General features: G+C 43.5%; 1 protein-coding gene across 1 annotated transcript; it reads right to left on the reverse strand.

The window, feature by feature from the left end:
- Positions 1-18,116: 18,116 nt before the first annotated feature.
- Positions 18,117-18,428, reverse strand: rprma (reprimo, TP53 dependent G2 arrest mediator candidate a; the record flags this gene model as incomplete). The annotated part of the gene is made up of 1 exon (XM_079820655.1): positions 18,117-18,428. The coding sequence occupies one exon, from the start codon at positions 18,426-18,428 to the stop codon at positions 18,117-18,119; it is 312 nt and encodes a 103-aa protein (XP_079676781.1).
- Positions 18,429-19,153: the final 725 nt, after the last annotated feature.

Genomic DNA, 19,153 nt, shown 5'->3' on the forward strand with positions numbered 1-19,153 from the left:
CAGGGGCCAGACCCAGAGGCTCCACAACTCTGGCCGGGGGTGATGTATTGTGCCCCCTGCCTGAGAGAGCAGATCCCTCCTCAGAGGAACCTGCCATGGAGGGCCGTCTAGCAGAGCTATGATGTCCGAGAACCATACTCGAGTGGGCCACCGGGGTGCTACTAAGAGCAGGCTGATGCCCTCCCGGCGGACCTGCTCCAGAACTCCCGCGAGCAGAGCGATCGGGGGAAATGCGTACAGACGCAGTCTCGGCCACGTCTGCATCATGGCATCCAGCCCTAACGGAGCTGGATGCATGAGAGAAAGCCCCTGAGCCCCTGCCTCGACAGGATGTCTGCTCCCTGATTTTGGTCCCCGGGAATGTATATCGCCCTGAGGGACTATAACTTCCCCTGGGACCACAGGAGGATTTGATGCGCCAGTCTGCATAGAGGGCGCGACCTCAAACCCCCCTGTTGATTCAGATACGCAACAACCGAAGTGTTGTCTGAGCGTATCAGGACATGGTGGCCGCGGAGGTCCGGGTAAAAGCTCCTCAGAGCTTTGTAGACCGCCAGCATCTCCAGGCAGTTGATGTGCCATGAAGAATGCCGGGTCTCCCACAGACCTCTCGCAAACCGGCCTTCCATGACCGCGCCCCAACCAGTGAGGGAAGCATCTGTTGAAACGGCTCTCCGGCAACATGATGCTCCCAGCACTGGTCCTTGGGACAGGAACCAAGGTTTCCGCCATATGACGAGGGAACGAAGGCATCTGCGCGTTACCCTGATCATACGAAACGGATTTCCCCGCGGGGAAAACCCCTTGGCCCTCAGCCACCACTGTAGGGATCTCATGTGCAGCAGGCCAAAAGGTATCACGTTGGACGCTGCTGCCATGAGCCCCAGCAGTCTCTGGAACTGCTTCACAGTGAGGCTGAGGCCTGGCTTCACTCTGGAGACCGACGCCAGTATGGATTCCATTTGTGCCCGCATCGACGTGGAATCCCATACAACTCCCAGGAACGTAGTCCGCTGGGAGGGCGTCAACACGCTCTTTTTCGTGTTGAGTCTCAGCCCCAAGCACCTTATGTGGGCTAGAACGACATCTCGATGCCGAACCGCCACATCGCGCGACCTGGCCAGAATGAGCCAGTCGTCGATGTAATTTAGTATACGGATGCCCTGGAGTCTCAGTGGAGCCAGTGCTGCATCCATACACTTGGTGAAGGTGCGAGGAGAGAGTGCCAGGCCGAAGGGAAGAACCCGATATTGGTACGCTTCGCCCCCGAAAGCGAACCTCAGGAACTTCCTGTGGGTTGGAAGGATGGAAATGTGGAAGTATGCGTCCTTTAGATCTATCGTGACGAACCAGTCCTCGGACTGGATCTGACTCACGATGGCTGGAATTGTGAGCATCCTGAACCTGAATCTCCTCAGAGACCGATTCAGGAGCCTGAGATCTATTATCGGACGCAACCCACCATCCTTCTTGGGAACTATGAAGCAGAGTCCTGCACGGGTCCATTTTTGGATACCCGCCCCCGCCCGTACCCGCAAAGTTCAGCACCGGATACGACCCGTCACCCGTGATAATATCAAAATGAAATCCGCACCCGCCCAGACCCGTTAATATTTGGCCCGTTACCCGATCCGTGCCCGCGATAAAATCACACACGCTAAAACCATTCCAATTAAAGTGCTTTATTTTTTATCTTGCACCTCTCACAACAGCGTCATGAATGGGCTGATGAAACAGTCTAAAGTGCGCTTTGTTTTGCGCCATTCAAGTAGCCTACGAACCTAAATAGGCTATGGAACCTGATAACTATAGCCTACGAAAATAGACCTGTTAAAGGAAGAAAAAAAAAAAGAACCGGAGCCTGTCGCTCACAAACAATATATTATAGGCTAGCCTATGCCTGTGCATTTACTTTCCCTTAAGGTTACTGTGCAGGAAAAGGATATCGTCCACAGTCCCAGGTTTAAGTTGCGTTCTCCGTTCTTGGATTACAAAACCAGCTGTGGAAAAGTCTCTCTCACTCGCAGCGCTCGATGCTGGGATGAAGAGAACATTCCGCGCAATCATTGCCAGGTTGGGAAATGTTTTCGCATGCTCCTTCCACCACAACAAAACATCGAAAGGATCCCCCTTGGGTGGCTTGAACTCGATGTATGCAGAGACCTCGTCCTCGGGCAGCACAGTGTCTTCGCTGGAGTCCTCTACGTCTGACAAACAATCAACTGTTGAAACCAACGAACTCTCTTCGCAGCTGGGGCCGCCGACATGCTGCAGCCTGCTCGCTGATGTTCGCGTTTCTCCTGGAAGTTTGCAAGCCGCTTATGATGTTATTTTCCTGATCTCTTATTAAACCACACTTTCTCCACACATCCGATTTTGCCTTTAAAGACTCGTTGTCAACAATTTTATATACTCCACTCGCCAACTTTACTTTTACTTCATCCATACTCCTGCAACGCTCGCTTCAACTACGAGAAGCATCAACAAAAGTCGCACTGTCGCAGTGGTGGTGACGTGATGGGTCAAATGTCATGTCTTTGTTGCGTATGTGTAATGGTAATTTAGACAAATATTGCACATATTTTTCACCCGCGCTACTACCCGCCCGCGAGGAGTTAATTATCCGCCCGCATCCCCTCCCGTGAATTTTAGGAATGTCACAATCCACCCGTTTTAGCCACTTTTTTGCGGGTACCCGCAGTTACCCGCGGGTACCCGACCCCTTGCAGGATTCTGCTATGAAGTACCGGCTGTAGAACCCGGAGTCCCTGTCCGCCAAAGGAACCCGCTCTATGGCTTCCTTGGCTAACAGGGCTTGTACTTCTTGTTCCATAACCCGAACCTGCTCTGGGCCGACCACAGTCCGGACCACCCCGTTGAAACTCGGGGGAGGAGAACCGAACTGCAGCCTGTAACCCAGCTCTACAGTCTGCAGGACCCATGTAGATACACTCGGAAGGCATTTCCATGCGCCAAGATAATCTACTAAGGGAACCAGCCTCTCGAGGCTGGCCTCGGGTGTCAACCGAGCCTCGTGAACGATTTTCGGTGGGTGCACACGTTTGCTGTCCAGCCGCAAGTCCTGTTGGAGGCAGCGAAGACAGCACGCGCGTGCGGGAGATCAGTGAGGCCCGAAGCGTCAATGACGGCGGGAAAACAGCACTGATCTCCCGAGAGCTCCAGGGGGAGAACGACCTCGGTCGTTCCGCCCCTGGGGGGGCAGCTCTCAGCGATCCAGCCGCAGCTAGGACCGCTTGGTGGCAGCCTTCTTCGCCTGAAGGACGGTCCTCAGATCGGCCTTAGGCTCGGAAGGCTTGCCACGAGAGCGCCCCCTCTTTTGCCAAGCTCCCTCAGGAGGGGCGCGAGAAGCAACGCTCTCTTTCTGCACCTGCCGGTGCGAGGAGCTAGTAGACGGCCGAGACTGTCCCCTTGAGACAGCCTTCCCCGAGGAGCTGGACCGACGAGGGAGGTATTGCTGGAAGGCCGCCGCCTGTTTTCTCACCTCCTGGAACCTCTCGACGACGGTGTTAACCGCGCCGCCGAAAAGTCCAAAAGGCGAGACCGGGGAGTCTAGGAGAAAGTGTTTCTCTCTCTCCTTCATCCCCGACAGGTTTAACCAGAGATGTCTCTCCACACAAACCATGCCCGCCATGGAGCGGCCGATGGAACGGGCTGTCTCCTTGGCAATGCGGAGAGACAAAACGGTGGCTTTCCTTAATTCGAGGACATCGTCCGGAGACGGGCCCTCGCCCTCATCGAGCTCCTTGAGGAGGTCGGCCTGGTAGGCCTGCAACACCGCCATAGTGTGCAGGCAGCTACCAGCCCGCCCAGCCGCCATATATGGCCTACCCACCAGCGCAGATGTATCGCGCGCTGGTTTGGTAGGCAACACCGGGGCCTTCAGGGACGAAGCGGCCTCGGGAGAGAGGTAGCTCGCGAGAGACTCCTCTGCCCTTGGCAGCGTCCCAAAACCCGGTTCGGCCGCCCCCAGTACGTTACCGTAGTCGAGTACTGGAGGGCTGGTAAGTCTGGCCGAATAGGGTTTGTCCCAAGACCTACACAACTCATTGTGTAGGTCCGGGAAAAAAGGCAGACCCCGGCGTGGAGGTTGAGACCTGCGCCTGAAGAACCGTTCATCCAGCTTACTGGGCGGCTGGATTTCAGGTTCTTCTTGTGGCCAATCGATGTTCAACTTGGCCACAGCTCGGGTCAAAACCTCCACTAGCTCCTCTGGAGCGGGTGTGGGAAGCGATGGCTCAGCCTCCACATCACCCGCCTCGACACTCAGCACATCCGACTCCTCGGAGCCAGATAGCTGCAGCATCGGGTTCTCCGCCCCGCAAAATCATTGATCCATGGAAAAAGCTAAAATAGCTTAGCTTAGTGGAGTTGTTAAGGTGCACATGTAGGTGACTTCAGTCAGAATCTGCCTTGTGCCTTGATCCCAATCCCATTCCACCCCATTTTCCTCACAATTTCATGTCTTCCGTGTACTATGCTATCAACAAAAAGGAACAAAAATACAAGCATATTATTATTATTTAATTCAAGAAAACATCAGTACTACTTTTGCCTATGCTTACATTTTTTTTTCCTGATGGACAACAAAACGGCAGACGAAAAATTCCCATAGACTTAAAGAGGACAAAAATCCACAGTCCCACTTTATATTAGGTGGCCTTAACTATTATGTATTACAATGTACTTATTGTGTTCATATTGTATTGCAAAACACTTTTGCTGATATTGAGGTGGGAAACGGGTAAAGTTAGGGACAGGTGTGGTGGTATGGGTAAGTTTATGGGTAGGGTTAGGTGTAAAGGAAGTGTCAACAGTGTAATTATAAAATGTAACTACAGAAAAGAATAACATATATAATTACATGCATGCAATTTTTAAAATGTAAGTAAAATGTAAAAGCATGTATGTACACTATACGTGCATTGTATCAAATGATTAATTTAAATGTTAGTACATAGTAGTTAAAGGGTTAGTTCACCCAAAATTGAAAATTCTGTCATTAATTACTTACCCTCATGTCGTTCAACACCCGTAAGACCTTTGTTCATCTTCGGAACACAAATTGAGATATTTTTGTTGAAATCCGATGGCTCAGAAAGGTCTCCATTGGCAGCAATGTATTTTGCACTTACAAGACCCATAAAAGGTACTAAAGACGTTGTTACAAAGTCCATCTCACTACAGTGGTTCTACAATAATTTTATGAAGCGACGAGAATAGTTTTTATGTGCAAACAAAAAATCAAAATAGAAACTTTATTCAACTTTATTCTGGGCCTCAGACGGGAACTCACGAAGAACCATGACGTATGCGCAAGAATATGACGTCGAGCACAGTTCAGGCATCCATGAAATGCACGCTTTAGCACCATTTTGAGCACTATGCCAACACCTAAAGCACAATCAAGGTAGAATTCAACAGCTTAGATATGGCGCGTCTTCCTCTGCTTGTAAACAAAGCTCCTCGCTTCTGAGTCATGTGTCAGAATGGCGGCTCTACTCTCGCGCATTGTGCTTCATGAGTTCACGTCTGAGGCCCAGAATAAAGTTGAATAAAGTCGCTATTTTGATTTTTTGTTTGTTTTGCAAAGGTCTTACGGGTGTCAAACGATATGAGGGTAAGTAATTAATGACAGAATTTTCATTTTTGGGTGAACTAACCCTTTAAGGCCACCTAATATAAAGTGGGTCCAAATTCCCTTCTGTCAGGACCACTATCGTCAAAGATGATTAGCACATTAGCATATAGCATTTACTATTTAGCATATAGTTTGGATTGCCGGTATGGTTCTGTTCTGCAGCCTAGCATGGATAAGAGCAGGGAGAGCAGCAATAACCCCCCTTAGGGAAAACAGAACGGAACCAGCATAATGTATTGCAGATATCATTAATGTTTAAATGTACAAAGTATTCAGGATTTTAGTCTGATTCAAGGGAAATCAGAATATCAAATCCTGACTGACAGGAGGAGGAGCTGGGGGTGGAAGAGGGTAAATGAGCTCTGGAGAAACGCGATAGCAGCTGATAGTACTGAGGAGCTATATATATGTATCTGGTGATAGACGTCGTATCCCTATAGGTAGACATGATCAGGTGACATACAGCTGATGCGAGTTGACTAACGTGATCTGCCAGAACTGACGCTATGCTTGATTTTTACATGGTGTTTGAACATAAATGAACTCTTTTTTTAATCCCCATTAATCATAAGTAGTGTCTCAGAATAAGCCATTTGCAATTCCTATGCAATGTGACATATTATTGTTATATTGCACAGGCCCCACCCACGACTGCTGGCAGACTTTGTCCTATTAGCATAGACCCCACTCTGATTAAGCTGTACACAGTCCACCATGTTTATCTCCTTGCCCGAGCATTTAACCGCAACATTCAAGTAAGAAATGTATTCTTATTAAAGCATCTAAAGTTATTCAATCAAGAGCAGTGAGTGATTTTCTGTTTTTCTTTTGTTGTTATATTAACAGCATATATTTAACAGTAGGTACTTTATATTACGCTGCTTTCACTTTAATACACAGATTTAATATACACATGCAATTTCTTTACTTGCTGTTTACGTTCACAGACATAGCCGGCTGTGTTTATGTGAACTTTGTGTATTTTTGACATAACCTTGTGTGTATTTGATAGTTTAAGAGCAATAAGATGTGAACTGGCCTACTTCAGACAGCAGCATGCATTCAAGACTTCTGAAAAGGATGGACGAGTTGATGTCGTGGGCACGAATGAAGATCAAGATCAAGCCATCAATATCACGGAGTCTTTCTCTCAGAATAGGAGTCAGAAGCGGCAGTACCACTTTCGTCGTAGGAGGAGAGAAAATCCCACTCCTCTCTCAGCAACCCGTTAAAAGCCTGGGGAGGCAGTACATGGCAGAACTTACAGACAAACAGACGGGGAGAACCATGATGAAACAACTCTCAGAAGGCCTGGCAAAGATCGATCAAAGCCAACTCCTAGGGAAGTACAAGGTCTGGTGCTACCAATTTACACTCAACAGTAACAGGAGGGTGATGTGGCCACTGAAAATGAGTGAGATCCCCTCATCCACTGCAAGTAGGATGGATCGAAAAGCAGACGCATTCATCCGAAAGTGGTTGAGGCTGACACGTTGCCTTTCTGAAATGGGCCTCTTCAGAAGGAACATCCTCCAGCTGCCGCTTCAATCAATCCGTTTGGGTTACAAGCAGGAAAAGACCAGGCTTGTTCTCAAGTTGAGAGAGTCTGCTGAGTCTAACACCAAGAGATTGTCGGCAGAGTCCAGGCAGGAAGAGCAGGGCTAGGGTGGGGAGAAGCTCCACGGTTCTGGTCCAAGGCCAATAACAAGGAGAGGAAGGAAATGGTGGTGTCAGAATTGACAAGGATGGAGGAAGAGCACTACAAGATCAAGGCCGTGTCACAGGGCTAACAGGGAAGCTGAACAACCTGGGAGGGAGTTGTCAAACCAAACATCATCTGGGCAGACCTGTGGAAGATCCAACAGGCAAGGCTCAGATTCCTCATCCGCTCAACCTACAACACGCTTCCCTGTCCTCGCAATCTTCACCAGTGGTTTGGGAGTAAGGAAGGCTGCACACTCTGCAATACCCCTAACGCAAGACTCCAGCACTTCTTGCCAGGCTGTAAGATCGCGCTCTCCCAGGGACGCTACAGATGGCAACACGACCAGGTCCTGAGAAAGCTAGCCGACGTGCTAGAGGGGCGTCGACAGGGCAGCAAAGAGGTACCACCAGCAGAGAACCACAACCACATCAGCTTTTTCACGAAAGATGGCCGGAAGAAGAAACATCAGGCCAAGAGAAACATCTAGGACGTTTTCCCCTGCCCAGGAGTGGAGCATAAGAGTCAACCTCGACAGATAGCTCCGTTTCCCTCTCGAGATCACTGCTACATCTCTCCGCCCTGACATAGTGGTGTGGTCCACCAAGGCAAAATCCGTGCTCCTCATCGAGCTCACAATACCAGCAGAGGAAGGGATGGAGGCCGCCTTCGAACGCAAGAAGGCCAAGTACTCAGAGCCGGCTGCTGAGTGAAAGGAGGCTGGCTGGAATACAACCATCTATCCAGAGGAGGTTGGATGCCGAGGCTACATGGGGCTGTCAACCACACGCCTCCTGAGGGACGCAGGAGTGACTGGAGGAAACCTAAAGAAGGCAACCAAAGAGCTAGCAGAGGAGGCCGAGAAGGGGAGCTTTTGGCTCTGGCTGAGGAGGAAAGACAAGAGCTGGGGAAAGAACAACTAACCCCGACAACAGCTAGAGGGGCGTCGACAGGGCAGCAAAGAGGTACCACCAGCAAAGAACCACAACCACATCAGCTTTTTCACGAAAGATGGCGGAAGAAGAAACATCAGGCCAAGAGAAACATCTAGGACGTTTTCCCCTGCCCAGGAGTGGAGCATAAGAGTCAACCTCGACAGACAGCTCCGTTTCCCGCTCGAGATCACTGCTACATCTCTCCGCCCTGACATAGTGGTGTGGTCCACCAAGGCAAAATCCGTGCTCCTCATCGAGCTCACAATACCAGCAGAGGAAGGGATGGAGGCCGCCTTCGAACGCAAGAAGGCCAAGTACTCAGAGCCGGCTGCTGAGTGAAAGGAGGCTGGCTGGAAGACCACCATCTCTCCAGTGGAGGTTGGATGCCGAGGCTACATGAGGCTGTCAACCACACGCCTCCTGAGGGACGCAGGAGTGACTGGAGGGAACCTAATGAAGGCAACCAAAGAGCTAGCAGAGGAGGCCGAGAAGGGGTGCTTTTGGCTCTGGCTGTGGAGGAAAGACAAGAGCTGGGGAAAGAACAACTAACCCCGACAACAGCTGCATAGGGAGACATCCCTGTCACTGCTCGCCACCAGGAGACGTTCCATGATTAAAGGAGTGAAACATTGGTGAATGGTGGTTCCTGGGTGATGTCCCTGCAGCTGACCCGTGGGCCCCGGAAGAGGTACGACTGGCAGCAATGCCTAGCAGGCATTCAATCTACCTGTACATTTCACCGAAAGAAAACTTAGTTTGATACTCACGGGACGCTAACAGCCAGCTTTCTGTGTGCTTGCTTTGAATGTGTGCGCTCAGAAAACCATATATCAGAAGTTTAGACTGATATGGCTTTTTAAAACGCATGCAGATAATAAACTTTCATGATGATGAAGAACTGCAATGTCACGTGGGCGTGACTGCGATAGAGATGATAATCAAAACCAAACAGATGTTTTAGTTTTTGGCAGAGTATCCGAGGCCCAATCTGTAAAGGCTCCTCCCTCATCTGGAAAGCAGAGTGGGAAGCAGCAGCTCATTTGCATTTAAAGATACACACACAAAAACAGCATGTTTTTCATTCAACTCTAAAATTGGCATTTACAACATAGTATGAAAAATGATCTGTGTGGTATTTTGAGCTGAAACTTCACAGACAACACTCTGTGGATACCTGAGACTTATATTACATTTTGTAAAAATGGCCATAATAGGTCCACTGTTGATGGAGGGAACCCAGACAGAAGCGGAAATGTATTTTTTGATGTAGACCGTAGTCCTGGTTGCTCCATATTTAGTTTTTGAAAGGAATGAAAACAAGGATGTGAGGGATATAATCACAGTGTGTTCAATGGATTATATTGTTGTTTAACAACATATTGATTGTTCAGCTGACAAAACATCTTTCCAACAAAACTTTAAGTTGACAAAATCTCCATAAAAATGTTAAGTTGTGAAAATGTCTTGATCTAGGACCTTTATAGCGCTTGCCATTGTAAAGAATGTAAGTCTATCCTTCACAGCTTTGTTCTGGCCACAGTCTTGAAGGACAAATTGTTCAGGACAAATTCATGTTTAATTAAAACATGAGATTTAGATTTTATTAGATTTATTCCAAATAATATCACAATATATTCCAGTTTTCAAAAGAAAATGTACACTTTGCACCAATATACAGTATCATGGGATACTTTGGGTGGGCTCTTTTGACTCGGGCCACCTAGAAAGTTAAATGGCCTGCCTGAAAGTGCTAAAGACCAAATGTTTCCAGTCATGCAGGACTATTTCAGCTTTTGCAGGATAATACAGTCTTGTTACAGACACCTGCATCCTTGCTGTTTCCTGTGTGAACCACCTATGGTACAGCTGTCAGGTTGCCATGGCAATCCAGTCAAGTATTTCCTGGACACACACACATGCACACACTTTTCCGTATGTTTGTCATAGCTCAGACTCTCAGGAGAGCAACCTTAATCTTCAAAGTCATCAACTGTTCTCGTCCCTCATGGCTCAAGTATGACACCTCCACTGCCGAGCTGTTTCGCTGAAGACCTGCCGCACGACAAATACCCTGAAATATGAATGAGCTAAAACATAAACAGCACAAAGACAAGGGATGTGTTGACTGAGACAAGCAGATTATATATTATTAATAATGTATAGTGCTATTAAACACCTCAGTAGACGGTGAGGCAACTGCTCAAATTCATCATATATTATTAAGGAGGTGATAGGAAAGCTAACACTGTGATGAGAGATTTGGGTGTTTTTATTATTGATTCAGCATTTATGAGGACATTTTGGCAAGTACGTCAAGTCATAAATGTATCATAGAGTAACTAGATTTACTGAAGAAAATATGAATGGTGTTTAGTCAGGGCATTGGTTTTTGGTTGTGACTATATCCTTGTGAAAAATAATTACACTTTAGAAAACTTTTAAAAGAGGACTTACTACTGAAATAATATACTTTAAAAGAATATGCTGAAGTGTGAACTGATGCAATGTTTTGGGCACTTAACCGCATGTTAAATGAAAATGTATTATAACTTCAATTTACATTACATGTAATTAGTTGAACTTTAGAGTGACCCACTTTTTTGACCCACTTAAGTAGGACTTATGTTGTAATGGTTAAAGTGCACTGCTGAATGTACTAACAAGCACTAATGGTAAACTAAAATTCACTTTAATGTTATTTCTATTGAAGGTAACACTTTATTTTTTAATGTAATTGTTATATATGTTACATGTGCTTGTCATAGTAATAGCAGTAAATTATGCATAATTACATGCAATAAACTCTCAACCAAATCCTAATCCTACCCTAACCTTATAGTAAGTACATGTTGTTCAATAATATTTACTGAGTACTTAAATATATAATTACAATCTAACAATTACACATTAAAAAAAAGTGTAACCCTATTGAAATATATTTGTAATTACATATTTGTTGTCTGTTCATGTTTGTATTGCTTGATTTAGCTTTCCTGTTTCCTGTCCAGGAGATTTTAGGAGAACACCCTGCTCCAAAACCTCATATAATTCACAGAGGCCAGCCACAGCTCAGCCACAGCTCACCCACAGTGGCGGGAGTGTAGACGCCGCTTCCCTTCATGCTCATACTCCAAAAGCAAACCGGGGATGGACAATGTTGCCGACTCTCACACCTGGTCAGATTCACTGCTGAGCTCGGGCTCCAGGGTGATGATGTGCTCATGCGTCAACTCTGGCGTAAGCATTGTTGTAGGCTCGGGCTCTCCGTCTGTTGTGGGCTCAGGCTTTTCGTCTGTGAATGACGTGGGAGGCGTTAAAGGCCTGTACACACCGGGACGAATATCGCTCGCGCTTATCGCCAGCGTTTTTCATGACGTTTTTCGGCGCGTCTTGAGTGTTCACACCCAAGCGATTTTCACTGGCGATGCGCTGAGTGAACGTGCACATTCAGTAGATGCACTCCCGGTACACAAGGTGATGCTGCGGCACTTTACACTTCTGACACTCGCTTGTCACACAGAAGAAGAAGAGAGACAGTATTTACGTGCTTGCCAAAACCACAGATATATTATGTCTATGGCCAAAACCACACACTTCACACACATTGTTCACACACTTTTTGCTTACTGGCAGGCAGCATTATCAGCTCATTTTCTTCTTTGTCTACTTACTACTTCTTCGTCGTATCAATGTGTGCTCGGCAAGACCGTTTTGTGATTGACCGCCACCAAGTCGTGTTTTACTGTCACTTCAGCAGCTCCAGGCACGTGAACAAAAGCGCTGATCTCATTGGTCGGCCAGTTTTTAACACGCTGCGTCAAAATAAAAAAACGAACCCGAGGCGTTTTTTAAAAAAAATACGCTTTTACGCCTGCCGTTTTACGGGTCAGTGTGCACACTCACATTGGCGCCCATTGTTTAGTCACGAGGCATTAAACGTCGGCGATAAACGCACGCGAAAATCGTCCCGGTGTGACCAGGCCTTTAGGCTGGGCTCTGGGTCTGGAGTGGGGCTGGTGAGGACTCAGCGGGGCAGACGGTGAGCACCAATCCGTTGTTCACCAGCACCCACTCCAGAAATGCACCGAAATTCCCCTGAGGACCATCACTGGGCAGGCGTGCACAGGGATGGACAATGTTGCCGGCTCTAAAAATTCACTTGTGTTGTCCATGGGCAAAACAGGCAAAATGAGAACAGGGGAAGCGAAACCAAAACACAATGAAACTAAACAGAACTAAACATAACCCTGACACCTCCTATTCCCTCAATTTTATTCAGTTTTCAGTTTGTTCAAATTCTTTTTACTCAGACAGTAATAGAGTGGTGCAGGTAACATCATTTTGTAGGCCAAAATGCAGAAGCGAGTTAGCATTTTAGCACTTCCGGTTCCCTTGTACCGAAGTCAATGATTTTTTTAAATGGGATTTTGTTTAAATGGCTGAGATAAGGTCTGTGGTGAACACAAGCTCAAGATATTTTCACATTTTATTCTACGACATAAGGCGGTTTCTAACAAGTGGCTAAATGGGACTACAGAGGCTGTCGATGTGATTAAACGTCACCACACCGAAAAGGTAACCTCAGTCCGCTTTTACAGCCTCAATATGCTCATAATTATGCTCTTATAAACTAGTCTAATTCAAACATGTTTTTAGATAAAAACTGAAAGAGTTGTCGGAAGCTTAGTGATGGTGATGTTGAAGTCAAGTGACCGTGATGTTGTCCGTTTATAGCCTACCTTTAGCGTTTTACTTCTGGCGACAGTTAAGGCCTCAAAATTTATAAAAGTTGTGGTCATGTGTGATAATTATCTTGATGGGCAAAACGTGCAAGTATCATAAACTTTTGTTGATCACAGAGCTTGTTTTTTGCGATAATCCAAAAGCCTATGGGAAAATCCTATTAGGTTTTTCTCGAGGGAACCAGTGCAATGCTAACTAGCGGTTGGCCTACAAAGTGACGTCATACCTGCACCACTCTATTTGTTAGGTACCATTTTGTTGCTGCTTGTTTGGTCATCAGGTTGCATCTGGTGGTAATTTAGTATAAGCACATATTTGACATATTTCTATGCTTTTTCTATTTCTATTGTCTTTTAGACAATAGCTTGGAATTTATTTGTTCTGGTAGCTCTATGCAATGAAATCCTACATCACATAACTGTATATTAAATCTCACATTAGCTGCAATTGCGTTGCTGAGCACAGCAGTGTGTGTATGGACAGACAAATTGTCCCTGGTTAGCACACAGCATTATACTGCAATCCCAAAAGTAAACAATACAGTAGAAGTGATAAACATGATTCCAACATTAGTGAGTACACAGACTAAACATTTTAAATATGTTTAACTCTTGTGTAAACAATATTCACAGTTTGTCCCTTTTAACTTTAATATTAAAAGGTATTCCAAATATCTTCTAGAAACTATAGAGAAGCCTCTGGAAAATCCAGGAGAAAAGTTTAGCCCAATGTATAATCCCAGTGAGTTTAGATGCAACGATCTGTAAGAACAGTAGGTCTGAGCTTGATTCTCTGTACAAATAGATTTTATGATCAATATACCTCTGCCAGTCGTTTCTGCACAATTAATCAAAAGGACATCAGCTCAAGCGAAATCATTCTGTGAAATGGGTGAACATCAGACATCATTGGTGAATTCAGACAAATTGTTCTTAGCACCAATGTGAGTGTTGCAGCTAAAGAACAACAGAGATGTTCCGCTGTTGTCTAAAAAATAAAAATAAAAATCTGAAAATAAGCAGATTTGAAGGGCCAAAAGAAACTATAAATTAGATGCTACTTTGTCACAAATTAATTTGCCGTACGAATTACAGTAGGTGGATGCCGAGAAAGATACTGCAAGTTGAGAAAAACTTTGTAAAGGTAAAAGAAGAATGAATCCAGACTGTTAAATACAGATTTGCTTTTAATAAACTGGCTTCTGACAACACAGATCACACATATCAGGCAGTATGAAACCAGGAGATGTTTAGAAACCAATAATAAACCAAATACATTTAAATGTTTAAGGACTCACCTTATTTGAATGTGTCCTTGTTACAGTGTAATCACACAAATAAGTACTGAATAATATTACCAACATGAACTCACTATAGGTTTAGTTTTAGAGTTGGGTTTATTGCTGTTTCTTTGTAATTATGTATAATTTACTGTTATTACTAGTAAATGTATGTAATGTGTAACAAACAGACAAAATAAAAATTTCATTTTAATTTTAAAAACAGTTTTGGTACTGAACTGAAACCAGTTGAGACCCACTGCCCTATAGGAGACACTGATCAGAATTATTTTTATGTTCTCCAGTCAATCCTGAAAACCTACAAAGTACAACTCCAACACTTACTTACTAACAATCCTACAACATTACTTGTGACAAACACAGGACCAAAAATGATGGTTCTGTCACAGTGCCGTCTAGAGCTGTCAATCAACATCACGATCATTGATGAGCCCCGCTGAGATTCTGAGCGTTTCTGCCAATCAGCTGATGGATGAGATGAAGCTCAGGGCGACCGTCATGTAATCATCACTCAAATCTGGAAATAAATGAGACTTACTGTGCACACTTGTTTTTGGATTAGACACCAGTCTCTGAGATCTACATGTTCCAGTCTATTTCTAGATATTTCAAGCCACAGTGGTTCATTGTATATTTATGAAGATGTGGTTGTGAACAGTGTTAAGATGTAGTTATGAAGAATAATCATAAAACAATCATCTCCCCTCATGGTAGTGCCACCCTGTCCCCCATCAATTCCCACCCTGTATTCATGCTCATGACATGACATGAGGAAAACAATATCTTCTTTATTTTAAGACCAATTCACTCACCCAGGAACATGTTTCTTCCACAACAAGCATTAAAACTCTGATAGAACAACTTTTCAAAAGAAAGTCCTCTGGAGATTTTTAGCATGCCAAAGTTTAGTACACTTAAGGATAATTTAAAAAAGAGTACTTATTACGGAAATAATATAGTTTAATAGAATAGTGCGAACTGAATGTAATGTTTTGGACACTTAATTGTTAGTTATTTGCAATTAAATGAATATGTATTACATTTTAAATTGATATTACATGCAATTTGTTGAACTTAAGAGTGCCTTCTTGACCAACTTAAACATGACTTAAATAGAATACATCTTTATATAGAATTTCATAATTGTCTTGGTTAAAAAATATATGGTTAAAGTGAATGTACTGACAATAATTTATCTTAAATATAATTGAATGCCCATCTTGTGCTATGCAGTTAAATATGTTTGCAATTAAACATTTTATAATGATGAAGTTGCAATTTAGTTAATTCAAAATATATTTCCTACTGAATAACACACTACAATTGAAATTATCTGGCAAAAGATTACTAAAACATGATTTTTACATTGAATTTGACTAATACAAAGTGCACATTTTAAAAGTGTACTTAAGTGTGTTAAGAAGCATAGGGTAACACTTTATTTGTTACGCATTATGTAGTTACTATAAATTGTGCATAATTACATACTAATCCTAAAACCCAATCTTAACATTACAGTAAATACATGTAGTTAATTCTTATTACTCAGAAATGTATAATTGCACCTTAAAATAAAGTGGAACTAAAAAGCCATGAAAGTGCGCACTGTTTTATTACACTTAAGTGGCCTTTTATTTCATTATATTATCTGCAATACCGTGAAATTTGGAATACACTACAAGTGTACATTCTGTTATACACTTCTGTTCAAAACCAGATGACAATAAACCCCAAATAAAGTAAATTCTTTTGGACAAAAAAGCATGTCCTAATAATATTGGATTTTCTCTCTCTGTTCCTTTTTATTTCACTAACCTGTCTTATGTAAAATAAACACACTCTTAACATGAGTTACATGGACACATTAAGTGTACTGGAAGCACCTAGAAGAAATCACACAGGGCTAAAGCATGATCTCTGCATATGTTAAACTAAATTTTGAGCCATGAACAAGTCCATTGATGCTGATCGCGGCTTTTTCCTCTTTTCCTTCCATCTCTTTTCTTTATTTGGTGAACAGCTGGGGGCTTCAGTATACGAACAGAATCAGGAATTAAAAACCACTCTAAATATTTGCCTAAATCATCATTGTACAAACACACGGCTTTCTCTCTTAAAGTCACTGCATAGTGTCTGGCTCGGTACTGATGCGACTGCTGCAAAATTATTCATTGTGAAGTTAACAAGCTCTCAGCTTTCACAGACACTCTTATAAATAGATGTGTCTTAAAAGTGGCAGGCCCCTTCATCAACAGCCCTCTGCCTGCCCTGGTAAACACATTTAGAAGAGATTTACCCATTCATGCAGGCTAATTTAGTCTAATCTTTGTGATATCAACATTATCAAAAATTACAATGCTTTGCTTAAACATTCAAATGAAAACATCATGATTATTGATAGGCATGCTGAAACAGGACGGGCTTTGTTTCTGTCTGATTATGTAACAGCCAACCGAATTTAATTAGTTTACCTTTGAACTCAAACCACTGATTAATTACATTTAATTATCCAGACAGCCCATTTTACTCGCTTTTAAAATGCACTATTGCATTTCGTAATTGCACATTGAAACAAACAATCCACAACTAAATGATCACCTAAAGAATTTATAATGGATAATAAGAGAAAGCAACGGATTATCATCTTGTTTGTGAAACCTTTAGAACATAGAATTATCTGGTCTGAAATGGTCTGCAAATGTGTGTTGTGTGAACAACTGTCTTATAGAGAGTTATTTATAAATGTCCCCAAATATCTTACTGTGTCTACATGCAGAACAGAAAGACTGAAAGGGCAAAATATGTAATGTTCAATGCCATGGTAATTTAAAAAAGCATGTTACTGTATATCAGTCACCATATAGATAGTGACAATAATTCTAATCATTAGAATGAATTTATGGGTGCAGGTTAAAAAACCCCAGAATAAACAGATAACAGGGCATTTCATATACAGGCTAAATGGAAAGTTTCCTTTGCCGCAGCAGTACTGGATATGTGAGACTAAATTCATCTGAAAATGCTTCAGTCTAGATGGCAGAATAAAATATAAAACTAAAATGTATTGTAACACATTAGCAAACAATTTTCAATGACACTTGTTTAAATTAAGATGAATGGGTTGTTGCCCAGTTGTTGCCAAAAGACAGAGTTATACCCGTTCTGATCCTTAAAATAACATGCATTGCACGGTGTATTCAGTTGTTTCAGTCATTTAAATCATGTTTTATTTAGATAATTATTTGTTAACAGCTTACTGTGTAAGCATTTTCTTACAGTGTAACAATACATCTTCACAGAGTTCTTATGAAAAAAAAAGTATATATAGAAAGATAAGACAATTTTATTCGAAATACGAATTTATTGTATTAAACATGATGCTTTGATCTTGCTAAACAACAAATAATTAGTGCGTGCAGTGCTTACAATGTGTTTAACAGAGAGGAGGTCCATAACCATTACAAAATAATCAATATGTGCCACAACTTCTCTGCGTTTGCACATAGGCCTATACATATTTTCAATGACAAATGTAAGACTCCATGCCTGTATCTGGTTTGAGATCTGGGTGGTTCATCTCCTAAATGAAGCGCTTGAATTTAACAGTGGAAAGGTGTGTGCGCAAAATGGAGACAGTGCGTTCAGTTGATCTCTACATAATAGTTTTTAGCCGGCCAAATAACACTGTGCCCTGGTTTGTAAAGAGGCCATCGAAACACACGTCCATCAGGTGGTCCACAAACTTCATTTCATGGTACTACACAATCCTCATCATGTCTAGTACGCACCCACGATGACCGCCTCTACCTCTTTGGAGGGTCTCCGGTCCGTTACTAAAAAGTTTATCATCCCTTCCGACTTGATGAGCAAATTACAGCCCAGGAAAAAGATTCCGAAGACTACGGTGAGGGAGAGGACACACATCACCGCTATCTGAACTATTCTCATGATGAAGAGGCTCCTTTCATCCGGAACGGCCGCCGTGAAGCCGTTATCCGTCACCACCGACGAGAAGTTACAACACAGGAGGATTTCCTCAGTCCGGTTGGAGAAGATTCCACTGTCCGTTTGGTTAAATGTAATATTCATGGCTACTGTTCAAAAGACCGTCCACAAAGAACACTTTAAAGAGTCCAAGAATTCAGGCAGTTCTCATCTGGAAGTCTGAACACATGAGAAATTGCGTAAAAAGTGTCCGGAAAGTCAGACGCACATATCCAACGTCGCTTCTTTGGCGCACTTGCGTCCCATGACGCGCTCCTGCTCTGATTCACAGTAACTACACTGAGCTCTTCTGCTCATCACACCTGCTCTGTTAAAAGCACCGAAAAAGCTGATGGGAGGTGACTCTCTACACACAAGCGCATGCCTTGTGACGCCACCTACAGCAAAACATGTAGTGTTACAATTCTCCGATTAACACACAATCTAAAACGATGGACAGTTTTGAAAAATTAACGGATCAGTTATATACTTAAAAGACAGATAGCTATGTGGATTAATGACAATGTTCGAGATAAGAAACTATTACAGGCCATGTGAGTGCTTGAAGTGTAATATAATGTGATGTGTCTTTGTATTCTAAACGTTTTAATTATAATTTTTTTTAATATTTTAAAAGTAAATGAATGCCATTGCATTAAAAAAACAAAAACAAATGTTCATTTTTTAAAGAACGCTCAGAACGTTTAGTGCACTACCCTGCGTAATACTGACATCTAGCGTGTGGATAACTAAAGCCGCGTTTCCACCGAAATTACCCGGAACTATTTGTACCAGGAACTTTTTTCCCAGGAACTTTTTCTCCCCCAGAC

This window comes from Gobio gobio, assembly GCF_949357685.1.
Source record: "Gobio gobio genome assembly, chromosome: 7".
Classification (NCBI taxonomy): domain Eukaryota; kingdom Metazoa; phylum Chordata; class Actinopteri; order Cypriniformes; family Gobionidae; genus Gobio; species Gobio gobio.